Source organism: Helianthus annuus, chromosome 17 (assembly GCF_002127325.2).
Source record: "Helianthus annuus cultivar XRQ/B chromosome 17, HanXRQr2.0-SUNRISE, whole genome shotgun sequence".
Taxonomy (NCBI): domain Eukaryota; kingdom Viridiplantae; phylum Streptophyta; class Magnoliopsida; order Asterales; family Asteraceae; genus Helianthus; species Helianthus annuus.
Window position 1 is genome coordinate 113,028,758 of NC_035449.2, and position 23,180 is coordinate 113,051,937.

At 35.8% G+C, this 23,180-nt stretch overlaps 1 protein-coding gene across 1 annotated transcript; it reads right to left on the reverse strand.

The window, feature by feature from the left end:
* Nucleotides 1-587: 587 nt before the first annotated feature.
* LOC110922812 (RING-H2 finger protein ATL3) lies at nucleotides 588-5,500 on the reverse strand. Its single transcript, XM_022167016.2, has 3 exons — nucleotides 5,287-5,500; nucleotides 5,060-5,136; nucleotides 588-1,291 (listed from the first exon to the last, which is right to left on the reverse strand). Exons 1-3 carry the CDS (start codon nucleotides 5,416-5,418, stop codon nucleotides 757-759), a joined length of 744 nt encoding a protein of 247 aa, XP_022022708.1. The 5' UTR covers nucleotides 5,419-5,500; the 3' UTR covers nucleotides 588-756.
* Nucleotides 5,501-23,180: the final 17,680 nt, after the last annotated feature.

Consider the following 23,180-nt stretch of genomic DNA (forward strand, 5'->3'; position numbering starts at 1 on the left):
TGTTAGCGGCGTTTACATAGGATTTTAAGTGTTCTACCACCTCCATATTTTCATGTATACATATTGATACAAGGAACGAGTTCTTTAGTTTCAATGTTCATTTTGAGTTCGATGGCTAGTATCGTCTGAATAAAAAATGCTCGGTGTTGATAGGTATACAAGTAAACAGATGGTTCCTTCATCCACTACTACAACTCGTCCAATGCACACTACAATGGTTTTAATCTCTAAGCACCCTATGGTTGTTTCGATTTGCTATGTTGCTTAAAATTAGTTCATTTGCTTAAAGTTGTTCACCTTTATCGCTTATCTACAAATCTCAAAACAAGTTCATGCGTAACCATGTGTCGAGTAAAGATCCATCCATTTCGCAAGTACATTCCACTCCTCATTTTAATAAGTCTAAGAAGATTTATGAACCACATTGCGATATTCTATGTACCCATTGAGTATGGTTTGCACCAACTGTGTTCCAGAGTTCTATTTTTAAGAGAAGAGAAGAGATTTGGAAGGAAAGAAAAGAGTTATGGTGTTCCAGAGATTTTTTTATGAGGAGCAAGAAAGAGAGGAAGAGATAGAGATGTACGAGAATGGAAAAGTTTTGTTTCTTTCTAAATTGGAAAGATAAACTTTCTTTTCTCCCCATACTTTCTTTCAGTTTATGCCACCGCTAACATACTACAAATAACTATTTTGTTTATAGAACTGGGTTTCATACTTTTTGTCCACTTAGGCGCATGAACCTCAAGACCACCATCAAAACCATAAGGGTTCAATAGTGGCAGACCCACCCCTTGATGTTACAAAAGAAACCAAGTCATTAGGTAACCGATTATTGACCATGTTATCATTGTTTGTCGATGATGCTCCGCTCTCTTCGTCACTTCCACAAAGCGAGAACCTACAAACCGGACATTTGCCATTGCTTTTGACCCAAGGTAAGATGCAATCCTCATGAAACGTATGATTACATGGTGTCACCATCACCACTTCTTTTGGTTCAAAGTCTTCTAAGCAAATAACACACTTTTTGTCATCATCGTCGTTATCGTCTTCCACGTACGCTTTTGTAGCATCTTTTTGTCTATAAAACTTACCTAACCTTTGTATAATCTTTTTTGGAGTTGGATTAAAAATCTCTTTCCTAAGTTTCATCAAAGCTTTCCTTTGCACATTCGGAGTTAACTCAGAATGTTGTTGCCGAGATTGTTCCATTGGTCTTGACCGCATGTTAGTGTTGTTTGCCACATTGTTGCGGAACACTACAAGTTGCATACGAGGTCGTGGGAAACTGCGATTTCACATAAGTTTTTCTAATAAATCAATAATTAAGATAAGAAATAAATAATAATAAAAAGTTGAGTGTGAATGGGTTGGTCTTATCCCAAAACCAAACTTTTCGTTCTTTTTTGGGTTTAGGAAACCAATCGTTCTGGTTTTATGTAAGGGTTGGTTTTTAGTTAAAGTTGCTTGAAAGTTTTTGGGCCCAAATATTGGCCCAAAATAATGAAGTTGGACCCAAAATTTTTGATCAATGATATTTGTTGATCACTTATTAACAAATTTGGGTTTAAAATCTTAAACTATATAATGATGAGTTTAGGTCATAAATTGAATAAAAACATTCTAAGGGTGAAGGGGGTGCACACCTAATAGGTGAGTGCACTCTCTTACGCCAAACCAATCCTCGTGTGCCACATCAACTCCCCTCTTAAACTCCCCTAACACCCCCATTTGATGGCGCCACTCCCCTATTAGGTGAATTGGGTTTTTTTAAAAAAAAAAAAAAAAAAAAAAAAAGGAAAGCATTCATTGGTTGAAACAAAGCTGGCCCCACCACCTTTCCCCTCTCTCCGTCGGTAACCTCACACCCATTTCCAGCCCCGATTCGGGACCCCGCGGGGATGGCGGCGGTGTTCCCGATCGGGGAAATGGTTCACCGATGCCCTCCCCGATTGCGCCCCGTATACCCTAACTAGTTGGTATGGTCAGTTCAGTTTTGGGGATTTGGTCCGTTTCGGTTTTTGAACGAGGTATAACGGATACTAAATCTTTTTTTTTATTTTCATAATAAGTCAAAACCGATCCATCTGTTATTAGTTTTGGGTCACTTATTTAGGTGCAATTTTGTAAGTTATTTCGGTTTCAGTTCGGTTAATATTTCTTCGCTTAAGCATGTATTTTTTTTTTTTTTTTTTTAAACTAAATAGAATGCCGTTTATATTAGGATTCCCTATGCAACTATTGTGATATAAGTAATTAAATATGCTAGGTGTTTCCTTCTAGTTCTTTCAAAGAATATTCTATTTGTTCGAATTAACTGGATCAAATTCGTAAAATGATCAACAAGATGTCTAGATCACGACTCTTTCTTCTTTATTAATATTGAACCAAAAAAACAAAAAACCCACCAAAGAATTACATAATATTGAACCAAAACAAAAACAACCAAAGAATTACATACCCTAACAGATCTATTTATTCTAAACTAATTACTTGCTAAACAAGCTATCATAAACCAATCTAAATATTAATAAAAGACTCCAATAAATGCCACATGTCATTTTCTCCTTCAACTTATTAAATATTAATTAATAATATTATTAATATATCTTATATCTAATAAACTATTAATATCTTTTAAATTAATATAAATATATCTAATATATCTAATAAAATTTCGGATATGTGGACTTATTTGAACATTTAAGTAATCATGTATTCTTTTATATTTTTTATGATTTAATGATATTATCGTAAAATACGAAGAAAATAAAACAAAACAAAACAAATTTACTAAGTATAAAAATGTAACCGAAATTTTAATTTCCATACTATTAATTCATAATTTTTTTGTGCTTCATAGGGTTGTACCCTATGTTTAAAGGGTTGAAAAAAAATGATTTTCCACTTTTAACACAAAACTTCTCATCTTTTACAATTTAACCTCTTTGATTATTTTTAATTTTAACCTAAAGCTTTTCATTTTTTGTAGTTTAACCCAAGTACATTTTTACTTTCAACATTGGTCTTCCATACTTTTTTATCTTTCGCATGTTTTTTTCGTTTTACCTTTCGTTTTAAATTTTGTGAGTTAACACGCCGCAACGTGCGAGTGAGGTTCAACATTTGTTTGTCTATTTTTTCTCGTTTGACATGCCCGCCGCAAGGCGTGTAGTTATTCCCGTTTGACATGTTCGTCACAACGCTAGATCGACTTAGTTATTTTTTTCTATGTTTTACGTTTCAGACTAATTTCTTTGCATTGACACGCTGCAACAGGTGTGTGTGGTTCAACGATTTTACGTTTGCTTTTCGTTCGGTTTTATTTTTTTATTTTGTTTTTAGGAGCTTTTAAAGTATTGATAGTCACTGACAATGGTATGACATTGGTGCTACTTGCCATGGTTTTACACCTCCGTCGCTTATCAATAAATAAAACAACTAATAAACCTATTAATTCAAACTTGTAATTATCTCTAAACAACTAACTAACATTAATTATTTTCTTCTCTTAACGGATTACACATCTTTGTCTTTTCTTTCGGTTTATCTCATCCCACAACTTTACCTGAACTATTAGGATTAACTCTTGACTATTTTGTATCGGCATGTTTTCAATCATACGTGATATTAATTTGTCTTGTTATTACTTACGTCAAATTAGTAACTAGAGTTCAGGGACGGAGCTTAGTGGAAACCCGGGGGTGCACCCGCCCCCCGAATGTTTCGGTTAGAAGTGTAAAATTTCCGATTTTTCGTCCGAAAATTTTAAAATTATAAAGGATCGCCCCCTCAATTATTTTGCCTAAATAGTTATACAATATATAAATTGGGTCCCATGACTTTCTGTCTCCGGAACTTTTAGTCAAGTTCCGCCACTGCTTGAGTTTAGTGTATAAATTTTCGTTTCCCTCATTAAGTAGTTTTTAGACGCTTCTAAATCTAGAAAGATGGGTTAAAACGTCTCTCTCATGAGAGATTTACAAACTTATCAATTAACCCACGATACTTCTATTAGATCAATCAATTGTAGATATATAACCCACCATTGGTCAATTTTGTTAGCCGTTGAGTGTTGACTTGATGTTATGGTACATAACATCTACCAAATTGACAAAAAAGAGTTCTGAAACCGCAATCATGAACGATACAAATGAGATCTAAAACCAAAATCATGTCAAAACACAGAACGTGAATGTGTATGGTTGATGGAAATGAAAGGAAAGACTAATTAAGGAGCGTAGGAGATGAGAGGGGCAGCCGAAGAGGAAGATGTTGAAGGTGACAAATGATATGTTTGATTTATACATGTTTTATAATCAATACTAATCCTGCATTTTATAAGTTTTTTTTCTAATAAAAATACAAAGCTCAATACCTAAAGGTGTCATGTTTAAGTTGCAAGTTTGAATCCCCATACATAACAAAAGGGAAGAGACGGAATACTTAAAATATGAAAGTCAAAGATACTACTAATATGTATGAAAGCACACAATTATGTGATATTCCCCTTAATTTACATATCTGTTATCACTAGTTATATCATAAGACACAGCTATTTACATCTAGATACATAATCATGCCTTAAAAATGGTCTTAGGAATCAAACGTATGACTTTGACAAATCTTATACATAGTCGTGTATGACACGGTTTTCCTAACATAACTCACAATGACTATGCTTATTCCGGCTACATAGTTGTGTTTTTTCACCATGGTAGTTTATTTGAGCTTATTGCAACTATATAGTTGCGTTTTCACCATGGCAGGATATCTGAGCTATTGTATCACACGGCTATGTGGTGTCTAATTCATATAGCCCCATACCTAATTATTAACACAGGTCTAATCTTATTTGTAGGTATCTACTAGACTAACTATATTTGCTACCATTTGCATCGAAGTTGATTTAAAAGTTAGCGGTTTGTAAACAGACTAATTGGATAAACGCGAACAATATAGAAAAAGCTCACCTTAAAATTATGACTTTTAACTCTTTTAAATTTAAGGTATGTGTTTTTGAAGCGATAAAATGGGATAGTGCTTTAGAGATAACCTTATGATGGACGAAGGTAAAGTCAAATTTCTTTCCGAGAGTGACCATAACCATGGATCAACATCAACTCTTTCATTCTGCAAAATGTTTAAACAATTTCTATAACCTAATAAGAAGGAGCTATAACAAAATGTAACAAACGTTACACTTTCAGATCAAGGAACAACTTTGGATAGTTTCATAGATTAAAAAAAAAATTAAAAAAAAAGACAAAAAAGAATACCGACCAAGGTAGGAGGAAAGGGGGGCGACGGTGGAGATATGAAGTCGAAATTGACCCGACTGCCGTTGATGTACCTTGCATAGGCGTTGCTGGGATATCGTGAAAGCTGTCTGGTATTGTTCAGGTGGTTGCTCATAATGAGAGATTAAAGAACTCTTGTTGAACTTGGCACATATAGATGTTGCATTATTACAATTTATGCGTTAATTATATATGCAAGTCAAGTGGTTAAAGGAGAAATTTAGGAGTGGTATTGGGGACAAGTATATATACCTTGATTCTCTTTTGGTTGATTTGAGTACTTTTGATTATATGCCATTCCCACTTTTAAAGACTATTTGTTTAGTCTACATTACTTTTTGTTTTAATGTTAGAAACGTATAAAGACATTTATAAAATACAATAGTAGTTATGTTATTGAAATGTACTCGATAAATGAAATATTCTATTGGCAAACACAAAACCTTTAAATACCTGGATTGAGAAGGGGTCTTGCATTCAAGTTCGTTAAAAAAAGGACAAATCAAAAATTATACGAAGGGGAGAAAATTATTGATATTAATTGAGGCGGTTGAACCGGTTTAGAATAAATATTATTTTATTTTTTACAAAATATGGTTTTCTTAACGGTTTAGAATAAATATTTTTTTTACAAAATATCGCTTTTCTTTTTATTTTTAAGACTAGGTTAGAACCCCGTGTAATACACGGGTTGAATAAATGTAATTTTATATATCAAATAATAAAAAAAATATTTTTAAAAACTCGTTTATTACACGGATTGAACAAAATGTAATTTTATATACCAAATAATAAAAAAATATATATTTAATAATCTCATTTATTACATGGGTTGAATAAATGTAATTTTATATATTAAATAATAAAAAGTTATATCTTTAAGAACTCTGTGTATTGTACAGGTTGAGTAAATTTAATTTTATATATTAAATAATGAAAAAAGTTACATTTTTAAGAACCTCGTGTATTGTGTGGGTTGAGCACATGTAATTTTATATGTCAATCAATAACAAGTTATATCTTATTATATCTTTATAAACCCTGTATATTATAAAACGTTTGGACTAAACTGACAAAATGGCCCAAAGCACAGGGACTAAAATGGCATTTAACTCTTTACATTATATTAGTTTATATTTAGTGTACGTCTTTTGTTAATGTCAAGATAAACAATTTTGAAATCTAAAAAATATTTTAAAAGATTATATTATCTCCTATACGAATTGTTTAAATTTAATTTTATAATTATCTTTTAATTAATATTAATTATCTATAATTAAGTAGGAGATAGAGATGAGAAAACTAAAAATAGATGGCTCCAATGAATGACATGTGTCCTAAAGTTGGTTTCTTTTATTATCTATATATATTAATAAATGAGATGATTTGGGCTATGTGTCATTGGATGGTGAAGCAATATTGCTTATGTGGTATCTTATGGTTGAGTAAAAGGTGATTTTGGGAAGGAATCCATCTCAAAATTCTAAATTTCACATACAAATTCATTTTGGACGCGGGATCCGGATTTGATTCGGGTCACCCATATCTCAAATTCGGATCGTATATATTCTCTTTTTCATACCACACCACGTATTACATCCTCACTTTCCTAAAACCCTAAATCCTAAAATACCGATTCTCCTTCAATTGTTCTTCGTCGATTCATCATTCTCAATGGCCAGGTATGAGTACTTATATGATTATTTATTGTAATGTTTAATCTAATGTATCTTCTTCAGACCTGACCATCTCGATTCACTAATTTGTTATCATTGGAGACTGAAACAGTGGGCGCTAGGGTTACGCGGTGAACCCTTGATGACGACGGAATTGCATGCTACAGAACAGACAATCGAAGGTAAGATCTGTTTTAGCGGCAAAAACTTTTACAATCGTTTTCTTCTCTTCTCAGTTTCTTACTCTTATCACACCAAATCAAATCAATCTTTGGATTCTTTTACAAAATCTCTATTTCCATATATAAGATGTCATTTCCATTACAACTTTATTCATATCACAAATCCTATAGCTGAATTTGTGAGATTCATTTTTCAAACATCGACGATCTGTGGATGCTTTTGGTTTCTGGAACGACTTTTGAAGAGGTAATTTTCTTTTAACAGTCCATTGTATTGTAGATTGTATATATAGATTTATTGTAGATCTTGAATCGATTTGTAGCGTTTAGGGTTTTCCATCAGATCTGTTAACCTAATAACCTAATGTTTGACGTTTATTTGTTAATAAAAATCTCTGATATGAGGTTGTTTGTTTAAATCGTTAAGTATAATTTGGGGATTTTAAATAATTCTTAAACCCTAAACATTGATTTGGGGGGATTTCTATAAATCCGTATTCTTCCATTTAATTTTGAAATATAATTTCACTTGGGGTGTTGAATTTTGGTAATAATTTTGAAATATTGATCTTGGAGTGATGTTTAAAAGTTCGTTCCCTTTCATTGAAGCTATTTCACGTATCTCATAGAGTCATTCTGTTGCTACTATTGCTTCTTGGTGAATTGGTCGATATCTGCGTCAAGAAAAAATATATACAAGTTGGTTTGTGTTCATAGTTCTTAGGCCTGTAAGTGTTCAAAATGTTTGCAAATGAATATTGACGTTGAAAAGAAATGTATTTTGTAATTTAATCATTATGTAGGTTTTTCTTGCCGGACGTCAAAATCATTCACACCGACAGGACTGATTTCAATATTATGCCATCAGCAACGGTGGCAAATAGCATCCTCAACGCTTCCACCGTGACGGCAGGGTTTTCGGATTTCAGGTTTGGTTTTCTAGATGGATTTCATTGAGTGTATATATGCAATTCAACTTAATTGTATGTTTATGATGGATGTAGACATGCACCAGTGTTGTTCGTTGTCAGTTTATATACGCAGCTCATCATGGTATGGTACTGATGATCGGGATTTAAAGACAAAAGTATCGTACGTTACAAAATTTTGTATGCTTTTAACAGACTCATCATCACCAAGGCTTAAACTAAATCGAGTCTGGATCATTTTTTTTAGTGTACAATATAGGGTAGTAGACGAACATAATACATGGAAAATTGACATTATGATATGTTTTTGCTATACAATTAGCTTCCTGCGGGTGTTTGTGACCAATCTTGGGCAATCTGCAGCAGGTGTTTAGAAAAGAAACTACAAGTATGATGCTTATGATGGCTTGCTTCAGCGCACTTGATCTCCTTTTATCCGCTTTAGCAAGAGGTATGTTGGCAATAAACAAATTTATTCTTATAAGAATTAAGATAATTTGTAATCTTTTGTGACAACACATCAAGGTGAATAAGCTGGTGAAAGATGATAGAGGTTGTATGCTGTTTCATCCGGGGATTTATATGGTATGATACTTTTCTGATTTCAATAGCTTTTGGAGGTTAAACAATCAGGTAATTTAAAATATACAATTAGTTAATTTATGAATTTAAGGTGTGTGATGTCTTTGATTTTTTCATTTTCTTATTTAGGGCTTCGAATTGCATATGGAGTTGAAGACTGATTCCACTGTGTTTTTATTTGCAACCGCCAACCAACCTTTTAGGTAATTTTGGATTCCTTCTTTTGTTCTTAGGTTTAATGAAGTATTTAGGAATCGGATTGAAGATGTAGTGACTTTTAATATCAAAATTATGATCATCTGTCATTGATTTCCTTTAATTTTAGTTAGATGCTTTCAAAAGTTAGTTGTTCACTGGTGGTTGTTTTGATCTTATGATCGGGTTTAACGTAGATGGATGTATATTAATTAAATTTGCTTTCCCATTTTGTTATACCCAACTGATTGTTTCAAAGCATGAACAAGTGTTGTGATTAGGTACTACAATCACAATTTTGAGGACCATTATCACAGCTACATGGCTGATTCTGGTAATCTTCTTAGCCACCTCTTCCTACATTGTAGAATTTGTAATGTCTAATGATTGCAGCAACAAATACATGAATTAGGGTCTTAGTTAACATTTTTCTGAACAACAAAGATTATACTATATTACTCCTTACCCCAAGAATTGAAATTGGGTCACTCCACAAGAGGAAAACCATCTTGACCACTAGGCCACATGCCTAAGTTACCTTAGTTAACAATTGCATTGCTAATACAGTGTCTTTTAAATGCAGTTTTGATGCTAATTTCACCTATGTCTGTAGAGCTTTAGAAAGGGCATTTACGAAACCTTTAGGAGCTCTAAAGATTCTATACATTGGAATACACTTGGGATGACTGTTGACCCATTTGGCCCGTTAAGAGATAATGCAAAGTTCCATGAGATATATTGTAAAATTCTGAATTTTTATCTTTGATTTCGTCATTTTCATACTGCCAACTTTTTTATTTTTGTCAGTAGTTATTGCCCATTCGAAATAGAATAAGCATAATCAGATTATTATATTTGCTTCGATTGCTTAGTACAAATTCAAGGTCAATTGGCAGTATGTTGAAGTTTTATTTATATTAATTGTTTTATTTTGTAGGATCGTGTATTTGACCCGAACGAGTCGTTCAGAGGAGTTTTGATTTGTTTCAGGTGCAGAAAACAAGAAACAGACTTAGAAACAGCTTGTTCTTCACTTTAAACACTTTGTAGATTGATCTAACAATGATTACAATCAAGAATCAAACCGGCAGTACCTCGGTATGATTTTCAGCAACTGTTTTAACTGATTTCGCTTCTAACCTATATATACACATCTGATTCCGCTTGAAACAGCTTCAAGCGGAATAAGGAACTTTGTGATTCCGCTTGAAAATGACCAATGTCATTTCAAGCAGAATAAGCACTCTCAACCGAAATCACATCAAACTCAACTATCTGGACCTATTTTCTCGTACAACGTGCCCTGATCTAACCTATCTAGTACAAGACTCGATACAAGACGAAGTCGACAGATGCATGCACTAACAGACTCCCCCTCAGATGTTGACGAGTCTTACGGTGTCGAGTCTTTGCAACTTCAGTCTTGAATAGTCTCTGGGCTTCACTCTTTCAATCAGCATCAACAGACTCCCCCTAACGATGTGCTGGCATTCCTTAAGTTCATCAGCATCAGCTGTTTCAGGATCGTAATCTGGCTTTCACTGGTTCAAAATCGTTTCCTGGCTCAACCTTTGTCCACCGAGTCTTCAGGTATCGGAACCTGGCTCTTTAAACACAAGCTTCTCAGGATCGATCAACCTGGCTTTTCTATATTCAAACACTCTTTGATGTTGTTCCAAGATCGTAACCTGGCTCTTGTCCTGCTCAGGTTATCTGCACAAACTCTACCTCAAAGTAAATACACACATTTAAACTATTTCAAATTCAGGTATTCAGACTCTTCCTCAAATTTAACTATATTCATGATGAACCACTTGTAAAAATAATTAAAACACGTTTGTTTTCAAACACAGACTCCCTCTTACAAAGATGTCATCATGTTTAGCACTTGAAACTTTGAAAATCAGCTTTCCAACACCAGTTGTCAAGAATCTTTTTGGATTTTTTTTCAAAATTGTATGCTAAAACACACTGAAAATCTTTTTGGATTTTTTTAATAAAACAAAAAAGTGCAGTAAAAATATTTACATACACTATTTTTTGAGAGTTTGTGTAAGAGGATCATATCAGTTTTTTTAGGACATATCACCAACACCGTTAAGCTTCATTTCATCTTAAGTTCTAAACAATTCACCTAGATTGTCAGTATATTAGTCCACTTAAATTTTCACACAAAGTTCAACTGTTTTGAGATACGAATTAATGTCTTAAAGACTTAAACTTATTCGCGTGTCCCACTACTTGAATATACTCCTGTATCCAGATCCCAATATTCAGTCTTACAGGTGAGTATACCACAGATGATATCTGTAAAGGGGTTAGGTGCGAAACCGTGAGAGCTCAGGTCAGAACTTCCATTCAGCAGAGAGATGACAGTTCGACTTTTGGTGTGTCCCCTTTAGAGGATCTTTTCTTCAACAGTAATGATTATCAATTTTATTGTTTCATCATTTTGCTGAGGGCGATGCTGTATTACAAGCATTTGCAGAAAGTATTATACGGGGACTAGGTCAGAATTTCCATTCAGCAGAAGTCCCGGGATAATACCCCAGATATCACTGAGTATAAAGACCTAGTATCTCAGAAAGAGGGACCTTTCAAACAAGATTTTAGGGGTTACCCATATATCCAAGAAGTTGTTCCCCACGATATAAGCAAGATTGAATTTAGGTTTATATCTCGTCACAATCTACTAAATGTGCAAAAACCTACTGACATATCCGCAGTGAGATTGTTTATCACATTTAACTTTCCATTTCTTTAGCATGTTGTGACAGTCCACTGATGTACTATCATTTCCTCTTTTCACAACAAAACTCATTTTTCATTTTATCATGTTTTTGGCTTTTTCAAACTTTCTAATGTTTTTGGATTTTCTGAAATTTTTACTCCCCCTAAAATGCAAACACATTTAAAGAAATTTGAAAAACAAACTGAGCTCTTGACCCACTTTGTAGAAACAAATGTTAAAAACAACAATACAAATAAAATGACAACCGATATCGAATTGCTTCAATTCGCCATCCACTAGGCATAAACAATCAGAACTCCCCCTTTCAACAAACTATTTTCTCATTAAGATTTCAAAATACTTAAGTTTGTTTTAATCAAAATGATTTTTCTGGAAAATAAGTTTGTTTTTACCACTTGTAGGTTAGGGTTCATCATCTTGCTTTTCAACCACTTATATGAGGATTACATCAAGTTCAAACTAATGACCTTGACGAATCACTTGTACCACTTGTAAGAACAAAAGTATGTACCAATTGTAGGAACACAATCATCTGCATCAAGTGTAGGAATAAAACATCTACACTCAAACATTTTACCAACTAGAATGCCGATTCTTGCTTCGCACTTACCAACCTGGAAGCTCCGGCATAGTCCATCACCTGTAAAATTTAAACAATTTTTTTAAACTCTTTCATACAAACAATTATCAAGAAAGATGTCGATTCCTGATCCACGATTACAAACTTGGGATCTCCGGCAAGTCAGATTTTTCAAGGGAAAAGAATTTCCACCCAAGTCTGACCAACCTTGGGTGTTTTCAACTCTTGTTCAGTTAGGTTATAAGGTGCTTTCTTTGTAGCATAAAAATCTTTAACCCCTTTGGCCTTTCCCTCGACCATTTTCCCAAAAATTTTCTTAACATTCCCATTGAATGTTTTCTCGACATCAAACTCTTTCTCTCGGAGTAAAATTGATCCGAGATTTCAACCTTTCCAACGTTCTGTTTAACTTTTTCAATCTTCAGTGATGGAAAATCATCATCATTCACTGAAGACACTGAATTCTCTTCTTTGAACTCAACCTGTGGCTCCTCTGATTTTGTGGAATCAGGTTCATCACCGACTTTTACACCACCCTTCTTAACAACCCACATTTGGTTATCTTTGGCTTTCTTTTTGTAAAAAAATTTCTTTGAACTCTTACCAACTTCATAAGTCAAATTTTCAAAAATTTTGAATTTTTCAGTTGGTGGTTAAACATCGACAACTTTTTCTTTAAATTTTTCAGATACTCCCTGTTTTGTTTTTGTCATTTGAGAACAAGTTGATGCAATGTGACCAGCTTCATTGCATTTGAAACAGGTCTGAGTATCTTTTCTGTAAAAAATTCCAGTTCCTTTTCTTTTCATCTCAGCAAGAAACTCCTGGTTTGATTGCCTCCAGAGCGGTTTCTTCTGTTCTTCTTCTGCACTTCCACCTGAAACAAATTTTGTATTCGTTTTAGAAATTTTGTCATTTTTATAGTTTTCTGGTGGAACAAAACCTAATCCTTTCTTTTGTAATTACCCTTATGGTTTGGTTTCTTTTGAAAACCAGAACCAGTGTAGGATCGTGAGACGACCTGACGAGTCGATCAGAAGAGTGCTCAGACAGAATCAGAGGCGGAATTCATTGATTCTGTCTTCGTTTAGCTTGATTTCACTAATTTGTCTCTGTTTATTGCTCTTTATAACAAGTTACAAGCTCTGGAGACGATTTGGCAGGGCTTCGCCGTACCAAATAAGACCACAACACTGACTACTTGGTTTCGCTTATGTGACCCTATTTATAGGGTGAAGGTTTCGCTTCAATGTACATGTCGTACAAGCGAAACCTCCAAGTGACATTCAAGCGGAACCATATAATGACATTCAAGCGGAACCTCTACCTATGTCCCTATAAGCGAAACCTCTATACTAAACACCTACAATCTCCTGTTTTCCCATACAATGAGCCCTAATATAACACTCTAAGACTAAGACTTGATCCAAGACGAAATCAACAGATGAAGTGCACCAACAGACTCCCCCTCAGATGTTGATGGAGACGTTCATCAAGTCTTTGGTAACTTCATGTCTTGTACTTCTTCAGTCTTGATCAGTCTCTGGGCTTCTCTCGCTGTATCTAAGACTCGAACTAAGATGTAGTCGACAGACAACTGCACCAACAGACTCCCCGTTGAATGTTGACGGAATCTTCAGTGAGAGTCTTCAACATGTCATCTCTTCAATCTTGATTGTTCTTCTTCAGGAACTCTTCCTGGAATCTTATCTACTTCAGAAAATTCTTCCTGGAATCATGTGCCTGGATCTTTCTCTGGATCTAACTCTCGTCAGACTCCCCCTATCATCGAGCTGGGATCGCTGTCTGGTATTTGTTATCACCATTGAAATCAACTCCTGGCTTTATCAGTTTAAACTACTTCTCAGGTTCTGATATATCTCCTGGCTTTCCGTAGCAACAGGATCAGAAACCTGCACAACTCAAACATTTAACAATTTATTAAACTTTCCAAAATCTGATTATTTCAAACCAACTTAACCAAACCTCTGATCATCATGTTTAGCCTTTGAGATTTTGAATTTCAGCTTTCCAACATCAGTTGTCGAAAATCTTTTTGGATTTTTCAAAATATGTAACACAAATGCAATAACAAAAATTAAAATGCAGAAATGAAATATGAACAAATATATTTTTGTGAGTTCGTGCAAGAGGATCATATCAGCTGTTTGACTAAAACACTAGCACCGTTAAGCTGTTATTTCATTTTAAGCTTTTAAACAGTTCGCATTGATTGTCGATATATTGATCCACTTAAATTCTCACAAAATGTTCAACCTGTTCGGGATACAGATTTAGTGTTTTAGAACTTAAACCTCTACATGTGTCCCACCTCAGAATATACTCCTGTATCCAGACCCCAGTATTCAGTCTTACAGGTGAGTATACCACAGCTGATATCTGTTAAGGGGTTATGTGCGAGGGCCGTGAGAGCTCAGGTCGATACTTCCGTATACGCAGAGAGATGACGGCTTCGACTTTAAGGTGTGTCCCCTTTAGAGGATCTTTTATTTTCAACAGCAGCGACTATCAATTTTATTGTTTCATCAGCATGCTGAGGGTGAGCTTATATTTCAAAGCTTTTTGCAGAAAGTATTATCCGGGGACTAGGTCAGTACTTCCATACAGCAGAAGTCCCGAGATAATACCCCAGATATCACTGAGCATAAAGACCTAGTATCTCAGAATACGGGACCCTTCAAACAGGATTTCAGGGGTTACCTATATATCCTGGAGATTTTCCCCACGTAGACGCAAGTTAATTTTATGTTTATATCCCAAACTGATCTACTAATTCTGAGAAAACCTACCGACACATCTTTGGCGAGACTGCTTAATTGCATTTATACATTACAAATCTTTAGCGTACTGTGCCAATCTAGCTGATGTACTATCATTTCCCCTATTCGCAATAAAACTCATTTTTAGTTTTTCGATATTTTTGACATTTTAAAATTTTCTAATTTTTTTAAAATAATTTTTACTCCCCCTAAAATCAAAATATGTTCCAATTTTGATTTTCTGGGAAAATTTGAAACAAACTGTAAAAATTTGACAACTTGATGAGAATCACTTCAATTCTCCATCCACCTGACGTAAACAATCAGAACTCCCCCTCACAACAAACTATTTTCCCATAATGATTTCAAAACACTCAAGTTTGTTTAATCAGAATGGTTTTTTTTGGAAAATAAGTTTTGTTGATTTTATCTCTTGTAAAATTTTGGGGATCAAATCATGTAGTTAACTCAAGTTCAATTTAATGACCTTGATTAACCACTTGTAGGATTGATCTGATTCAAAATCTGAACCACTTGTATCAATCACAACCATACAGCTCAAACCTGTTTTTCAACCAATTACCATCTTGTTGGTTGAATTCTCAAGGTGCCGATTCCTACTCCACACTTACAAACCTGGGAGTTCCGGCAAGTTAGGTTTTTCTTATTTAAACAGATTCACCCAAGCCTGACGGTCCTTCGGTGATTTCGAATTCTTGTTCAACAATGGTGGAAAATTTGCATCATCCATTGTTAAACCTGAATTCTCCTTTTTTACCTCAACCAATGGCTCCTCTGGTTTTGACGAACCAGAATCATTGCCTGCAGGTGGCTTGTCTGACTTTGTCACATCAGATTCATCGCCGACCATTTTCTTCTTCTTTTCTTCTTTTGTCCTCAGATTTGTATCTGATGAATTCGTCTTGCTTGAATTTGTAGTCGAGGGAGTCGATTCATCAGAACTTTTATTCTTTCCAACGGATGAACCCGAGGACAAAATCTTCTCGAGATACTCTCTTGCCTTCTTCCTCTTTTTCCTCAGTCTGTCTTTCTGCCCCTGTGAAAGTTTAACTTTCTTTTCTTGAATTGTCTGTTCTTGAACTTTAGGTTTTAGAACCTTCTGTTCATGGGGCTTGACTTTGACTGGAATTTTTGCCACTTTCTGAGAATTAACCCTTAATCTGTCATTCGATTTCCTTGGGCATTCTCTGGCAAAGTGACCTTTGATTTGGCAGTTATAGCATCTTCTCGTCTCAAAATTCCTTCTCTGGCAGTTAACAGCAATGTGTCCTTGATAACCGCATCGGTAACACACTCTGTTATCGTACAATGTACCACCTTTTTCACACCAAATGCTCAGATCATAGCATTGTTTGGCTTGGTGATATTCCTTCCTTAAGTTTGCTGGATTTGGCTTTTGAGCACTGTGATCCGACCTGCACCACTTATTACCAACAATTTTTGAGTTTTCATTTTTTACTTTTTGTAATTTTTCATTGTGATTGGATGATCGATCTGATTAACTTTTATTATCTTTTTGAACAGTTTTCTCATTTTTAATTTTTTGTTTCTGTTCCACTCTCTTCTTCAAAGGTTTTTGCTTAGAACATTCTCCCTTTTCAGTCGATTGTAGAACAGTTTTCTGAAATTTTTCAATTTTTTCATTTTTAACATCAGATTTACCATCGCAATCTTCAACTTTGACATTGTCAAAGTTTGTGACATCGTCACTTATTGGAACTGAATTGATCGGTTTTGGACAGGGAAAATTGAAACTGTCTGATGCAGTCACAAAACCTATCAATTTCTTCTCAAGTTCATCGATCTTGTTTCTTGAATTTTCAGCTTCATTTTCAAGCTGAGATATCCTTTCAAGATGAGACTTGATTGTGTTAGGATCTGAGGCTGTCATGATTCGTGTTTGTTTGCATAAAATGATGAAGTGCAGCGGAAATGAGTGGCAAACTTTGTAAACACAAACAAAGGGAAATAGTTTTTCATAAACAATTAATTCTCATTAGTCGAAGGATTCAAATCAAAAGATTACATACATGTTTACATACTAAACTCCCCCTCAGCCTGATACTCGCTGGTTGATCGTACAAGATGAAAGGAGATGAGCAAAAGCTCTAAGCTCAAATAGAACAGTACAGGTACTGCTCTATTTATAGTGCAAATCAAACCACTGAGAATCAAAGCTGACGTCACCATGAAAGTGACATCTAACCTCCTAACAAACTCTAACCTCTGATCTATACAGACACTGCTTGTGTTAACTACTGCTATTACATTCTATTACATAACAGACTATAGAACAACCGCTGCAACCTTCTACTGCTGTGAACCCAGCAGCACTTGTCCGGATCAGCAGTGCTTGACTCAAGGCAGTAGATTGAATCAGCAGGACTTGAGTCTTCATCAGATCTTTAATTGAGCAGCAGTTATTGGTTAGCAGCTAGTAAGATCAGCAGATAGGAGGTCATCAGTTGTTGTAATCACTTTCAAGGGGAGAGATATGTATATCAGCATCTGCTTATTTTGAATCCACTGAGCTGATCCAGTTTTGGCTTTACATTATCTGTTCCTCTGATAGGGTTCAATCCCAACAATCTCCCCCTGGAACAGATAATGCCAAAACTCTTCATTATTGTGGATATTTTATTGCCTCATCAACAGCTCCCTTATCTGGCCTTTAAATTGCAATTCAAAGCTAAGGGCATCTGTATCTTCATCATCCCTGCTAAGTGGAAGATCAAGGAGATCCTGCAAATCTTCAAGACTCAGGCCAAGAGCTTGTTCCCTTGATATTATCTTCACTTCTCCACCAGACCTGAGCAAAGTCAATACGCGGGTCTGTTTGTCAGTTGCCCACTTTTGTATTTTTGAGCCTGGTGGGTTTCTTGGGAGATGCTTATTTGCAGAAGTATTTGGAGAGGCTGGCCGGTTCATCACTGGCTGAGCAGTGGGAGCAGAATTTTCTTGTTCAAGTTCTTCTTTCAACGTTCTTAACAGGCCTTCTTTTACAACAGCATTGCCAGTAAGAATATCTTGAACTGTTTCAGCACCTAGCTGGCTTTGACTCCTTCTTTTGTAAAAGGCAATACCAGCTGGAGCAGTGGATCTCCTGATTTGCAGCTTTGATGGTCCTTTTGAAACCGCTGCTTCAGGGTAGTCAGGTTTTTGAGGGATTTTAGGATCTTTCTTCCTTAATTCCTCCAACCTTCTGTAGGTTGACCTGACCAAATCTTCCTTCCATCTAGCTACTTGTCTTTTGGTGTCAAATTCAGCAACAACCAATTCTTCTTTTATTCTTTTCAGTTCCAACTGCTTTTCAGGTACATTCTTTTTGAACTTTGCCCAATCAAGAGGAGTGTGAGTGACTTTCCTTTTTATCATAACTTGAATTCTGGCTGATTCAGCTTCAAGCTCTGGGATAGTCCACTCTTTGTACATGTGTCTCTCTCCTTTGTATTTCTTGTAAAACATGATGCTTTCAATGTAGTCTTTCTTCAGAGTTTCAGCTGCTCTTTCAGAAATTTGTTGACTAACATTCTTTGCAAAACGTTCCAGAGAATTGACTTGGGTAAGCAGATATTGGTAATATCTTGAAACTTCTTTGTCAGATTTCCCTTGTGAGTTTCTTTGTGAGATATCCTCTGCTTGTTTGGCCTTTATTTTCAAATATTCATCAATGTTTTTGGGCCATGGATATCCTTTGATTGAGGGCAAACTCCTTTTGGCAGGGTCATCCTCAGTATAGAAGGATTTTATCTCTTCTCTGACAGCTTCTAGTTCAAGAGGAAATTGAACACCTGCAGGAGGTAAAGGTTTGTGCATAGGAACAGAAGAAAGTGGAACTGGTTTTGGTATATTGACAAGGGCTAAAGGTTTTGAAGATGTTTGGGATGGTGAAGTGACATCATCTTTAGGAGTTAGCCTCCTCCTCTTTATTTGAGGAGGGACTGATGATGTTTTGGAAGGAAAGATGGTTGTAGTAGCAGTGGTTTGTGATAGACTAACAGCTGTTGAAACAACTGGTGTTCCAACCACTGTTGTCTTTACAACAGATGTTTTAACATCTGCTGTCTTCTGCCTTTTAACATGAGGTGATTGTGATTTTGGTGGAGATGGTGGTAAAGCAGTAGATGAAGTGTGTGTTGAGGTGGTGTGTGTTGAAGTGGTGGCAGATGTTGAAACTACTGAGGTACCAATAGTAGTTGATACAACATAGGTTACAACACCTGTTTTGGGAAGTGGTTTTTGAACAGACTTTGAACACCTGACCGGAATGGATTTGGGTAGCCTTACTTTTCTAGTAGGCTTCTTCTTTTCATCAAAAAGATTTTCATCATCTCTTGACCCTGAAGTACCCTGATCCGGATAATCCACCTTGGCTTTCTTTTTGGTCTCTCTATCCCTTTTTACACAAGCAAGTGCTTCTGCAAGTGCATTTGTAGTCTCATCAATCTTCTTACTACCATCTGGCAAAGGGATCTGCTTGGTCATATTTGAATTTTCTGGTGCAAGGTAAAGACCATCAGTTATTCCCTTTCTTCTCCATTCTTGAATTTTCTCCCCCTTTTTGGCATTATCTTCAGGGAGGTGATCAATGAAAAATACTTGTGGAGGAGCAGTGCCAGTGGTGTGCAGGATCTGAGTTTTGAGAGCCTTTAAATCAGCCTGAGTGTCTTTGAACCTAGACTCCATAGCATTTCTTAGCTGTTGAACATGTTTTTCATGTTGCTGATCTGCCAGTTGTGCCTGATGATGGAGATAAGGTTGAAAGAGATTCAAGAGCTCATTTGTAGCAGGTGCTTGTTGTAGAGCAGGTGCCTGAGGTGGAACAACAGTGGATTGTACCTTTTGTACCTGTAACAACTGCTGGAGCATATTTTTGAGCTCTGCAACAGAGTTATCAAGTTTTTCAACACGATCCGTCAATTTCTGGTACTTTAAATCATCACCCAATTTAATGGGATCATCTTATTTCCCACTAATAGTGGTTTTATCAGTGGCAGATGTAGGGAATTTATTCCAAACACTAACCACTGATGCCCCTTTTTCTTGGTACTGGGGTCTTCTTCCTTCAACACTTGACAACCTTTTGATGATGCCAGTTGGATATATAAATTCACTGGTGGTTGGCAGAGGTGCTATGTAAGGAATTGCCTCCAAGGAAGTCTTATTAATGAAACCACTGCCCAACTGTAAACCTGTAGGTTCAACAGTTGTAGTGGCTGCTTCACTTTGATTACCACAAAGAGTTACTTGTAACTCGATGGGTGTAACCTCCTCAGGTTTTGTTGGTGGGTTAGCAATGAATGATACAGCAGGCCCAGTCATTTGTTGAGGTATATTCTCATTGACAGGTGATTGAGAAGGACTGGATAGTGCCTGGTTCAAGTCAATTGCATCCAACAGTTGTTGTGTTTTTGGGGGAATTGAGGATGTGATGGTGGGTCTAGAAGGCGAAATTGCTCCGGGCATTGAGCTGTGGATGATGGAGACAAGTGTATCCAGAGCATCATGATGTGGTGGCCCTTTGTGTACAACCTGTCCTTTTTGTGAAGAAGCAGTAGGAGTTATGGTTATGGGTTGAGATATTTGTACCAACTGCTGTGAGGAAGAAGCAGCAGTGGTTTCTAGTGACATTTGTGTTGTCACAGGCATTAACTCTGGTATCTCATCTGCCAGAGTTGCCTTTTTGATTGGTTTGGAGGGTTTTTGACTTTTCTTTTTGGATGGCCTTTTTGGTGTGGTAGGTGTGGGTTTCAAAACAGTTGTTCTGCTGCTTTGATCACCTAGAGCAGTAGGCTCAGCAGCAGATACCTGAGGAGCAGTGGTAACTGCTAAAGTCTGCTCAGGTACCCCTGCTTGTGTTTTGCAAGGTGCTAACATACGTGAAAATGTTTCAGATGTTAGACAGTTTATTGCAGTTATTTCACCTTGGTTTATTAGAAGCAAATCATCCTTGCTGAATTTCTTTTGAAAATAATAACTTAAAAACCTTGGAAACAGTAAAAATGATTTACTTTCAACATTATTAACCAAATCTTTAAAGATTTCCCGAGAATAGTTATAATTTTCTTCTTGAAGAATCGCATATCCCAGATTTTGAATCTTTATAGGGATCTCATTGAAAGAAGTGGTTTTGTTTGAAACACATACTAGGAGGGTATGAAATAAAAATCTTGTTGCAGGAGGAAAATAACCCTTTTTCTAAGGTCAGTTTCGTCATCATTGTGGCTTCATACCCTCTTTCAATGAAGTCAATGTGCAACTCGTTTTTGGTGAAGGAAGTTTTACCTGCCTGGTCATCGAGTTAAAAGACTTCGGAGATGGATTGTGGTGTAATGTGAATAGCTTTACCCTTTATGGAAGATTTGATTTCAGTTGCAATGTCTCCTTGTTTTTCAAGGGTTGCATTCTTCCAAAACTCCCTTTGGGTTGCCAAGTAGATGGGTGCGTCGGCGGTGAGCAAAGTTTTGTACTTTGATTTTGCCATGATGGTGATGATGGAATCGAAAACATCTGTGGTTCCTGGTTTTGTGAGAAGACCCAGGAGATTGTGAGATTTTTTGAATGGAATGTCAGTGATGATTGCCTTTTGAGAGGCTGTTTTCGAGGATTTTGATGTTGGTTTTGTAGATGACTTCGATTTTGTCATTTTTGAAACGATTTATCGAAGGAATTTTGTGAGAGATGGAAAGAAAAACTGCTTTGAGAAGAGAATTTTTGTGAATTCAATTCGACAGTAAAACCCTGTTTGGATGGTGAGTGGGGAGTTTTATAGGAGAGAGAGTGAATGCTGACGTGGCAGCCGTTACAAAAAGTCTGACTGCTATGTACTGCCCACGTGACAACCACTGATGAAAACGAAGGACAGTACTTTTGGTGAAAGCAACGGATGAAAGCAGTGGAAAGGGGGCAGTGGATGATTTTTACTATCAGTAGATAGCATATCAGTGGATAAGACACTGCTTTTGAACAACAGTGGTTATCAAGGAATGAGAGAACAGAGGTTGCCTTTCAGCAATGGGCAGACTTTTTGATGTAGAGCAGACTTTTGAACAATCAGTGGTTATGGCAGACTTTTAAGGATTTTAATGAAATTTTCATTTTTAAGCTATTTTTAAGGATGGATTTTTGATTTTCTGAAAACATTTTGTTGCTGTTATTCATAGAAAACAAGATGTTGCTTGTTATTCCATGTTCAGCATCCCAATCCTAGAGACCAGACTTTCAAAAGTGGCCGTATCAAGTGCTTTTGTGAGCACATCTGCCAGCTGGTCTTTAGTTGGGACATGATGTAGAGAAATCAAACCTTTTTCATAGCAATCCCTCACAAAGTGATGTCTGATGTCAATGTGATGATGGATGAATGAGATACTGGATTCTGGTCAAATACTGTTTGTTCATCAGTGGATGAGCTTTAACAGCTGTTTTGTACATCTGCTGCTCTGATGATGGAAATGATTTTAGTATCACGTCCAACATCTGTTGATGGTGATTGTGAGTTACCTGCAGAATCAAATTCTTGACAAACATATTTTAGATGCTAATTTATCAGAATTAATCATATCAACAGGATTTACAGGGATTTTTAATGTAAAAATTTTACTGGCCCTTGCATTCAGATTTTACCACATATCTATTTCAAGTTTTGAACACTTCTATAGATTTTGACAGTGGTTGAGTATCCCAGATGATCATCACATTTAGCTTTGATCACCCATTTTGTGTTTTAATATTCCTTTTGAGAACTTAGAGTAAAACATGAACGACTAGATGTTTGAAATTTGTTAACAATCAACTTTGATATGAGATGGAAACTTGAACTTGAAATGACCCTAACTATTTCATCATCTCCTTTTGATTCATTATCAAGGAATATATCCCCCTATGCAAAAATAAAAGGATTCTATATCCCAACAGGTGATTGAACTTTTACTATCAAAAACAAGTAAAAGTGCAAAGTATATCATTCTTAAGGAAAAATAAAGAATAATATATCTTGTTTTATTTGAAGAAAGCTTTACAGAGAAAAAGAGTAAAAGTTTTCTGATAATAAAATCAATTAGATCTGGTGTGTCTCAAGAGTTAAAATAACTTTGAATAAGGTCAAGATCATTTCATTCTCAAGCTTAGGACAATGGTCAGTGGTTTGAACCAAAGTCCTGTAACCACTGTTTGGTACCATT

Excerpts from the sequence above, each read along its gene's own strand:
- LOC110922812 (XM_022167016.2), bottom strand. The coding sequence starts at position 5,418 with ATGAGCAACCACCTGAACAATACCAGACAGCTTTCACGATATCCCAGC. Across the intron at positions 5,137-5,286 it reads CCCCCTTTCCTCCTACCTTG|AATGAAAGAGTTGATGTTGA; the intron begins GTCGGTATTCTT and ends AACATTTTGCAG. Across the intron at positions 1,292-5,059 it reads TTACCTTCGTCCATCATAAG|TTTCCCACGACCTCGTATGC; the intron begins GTTATCTCTAAA and ends GTGAAATCGCAG.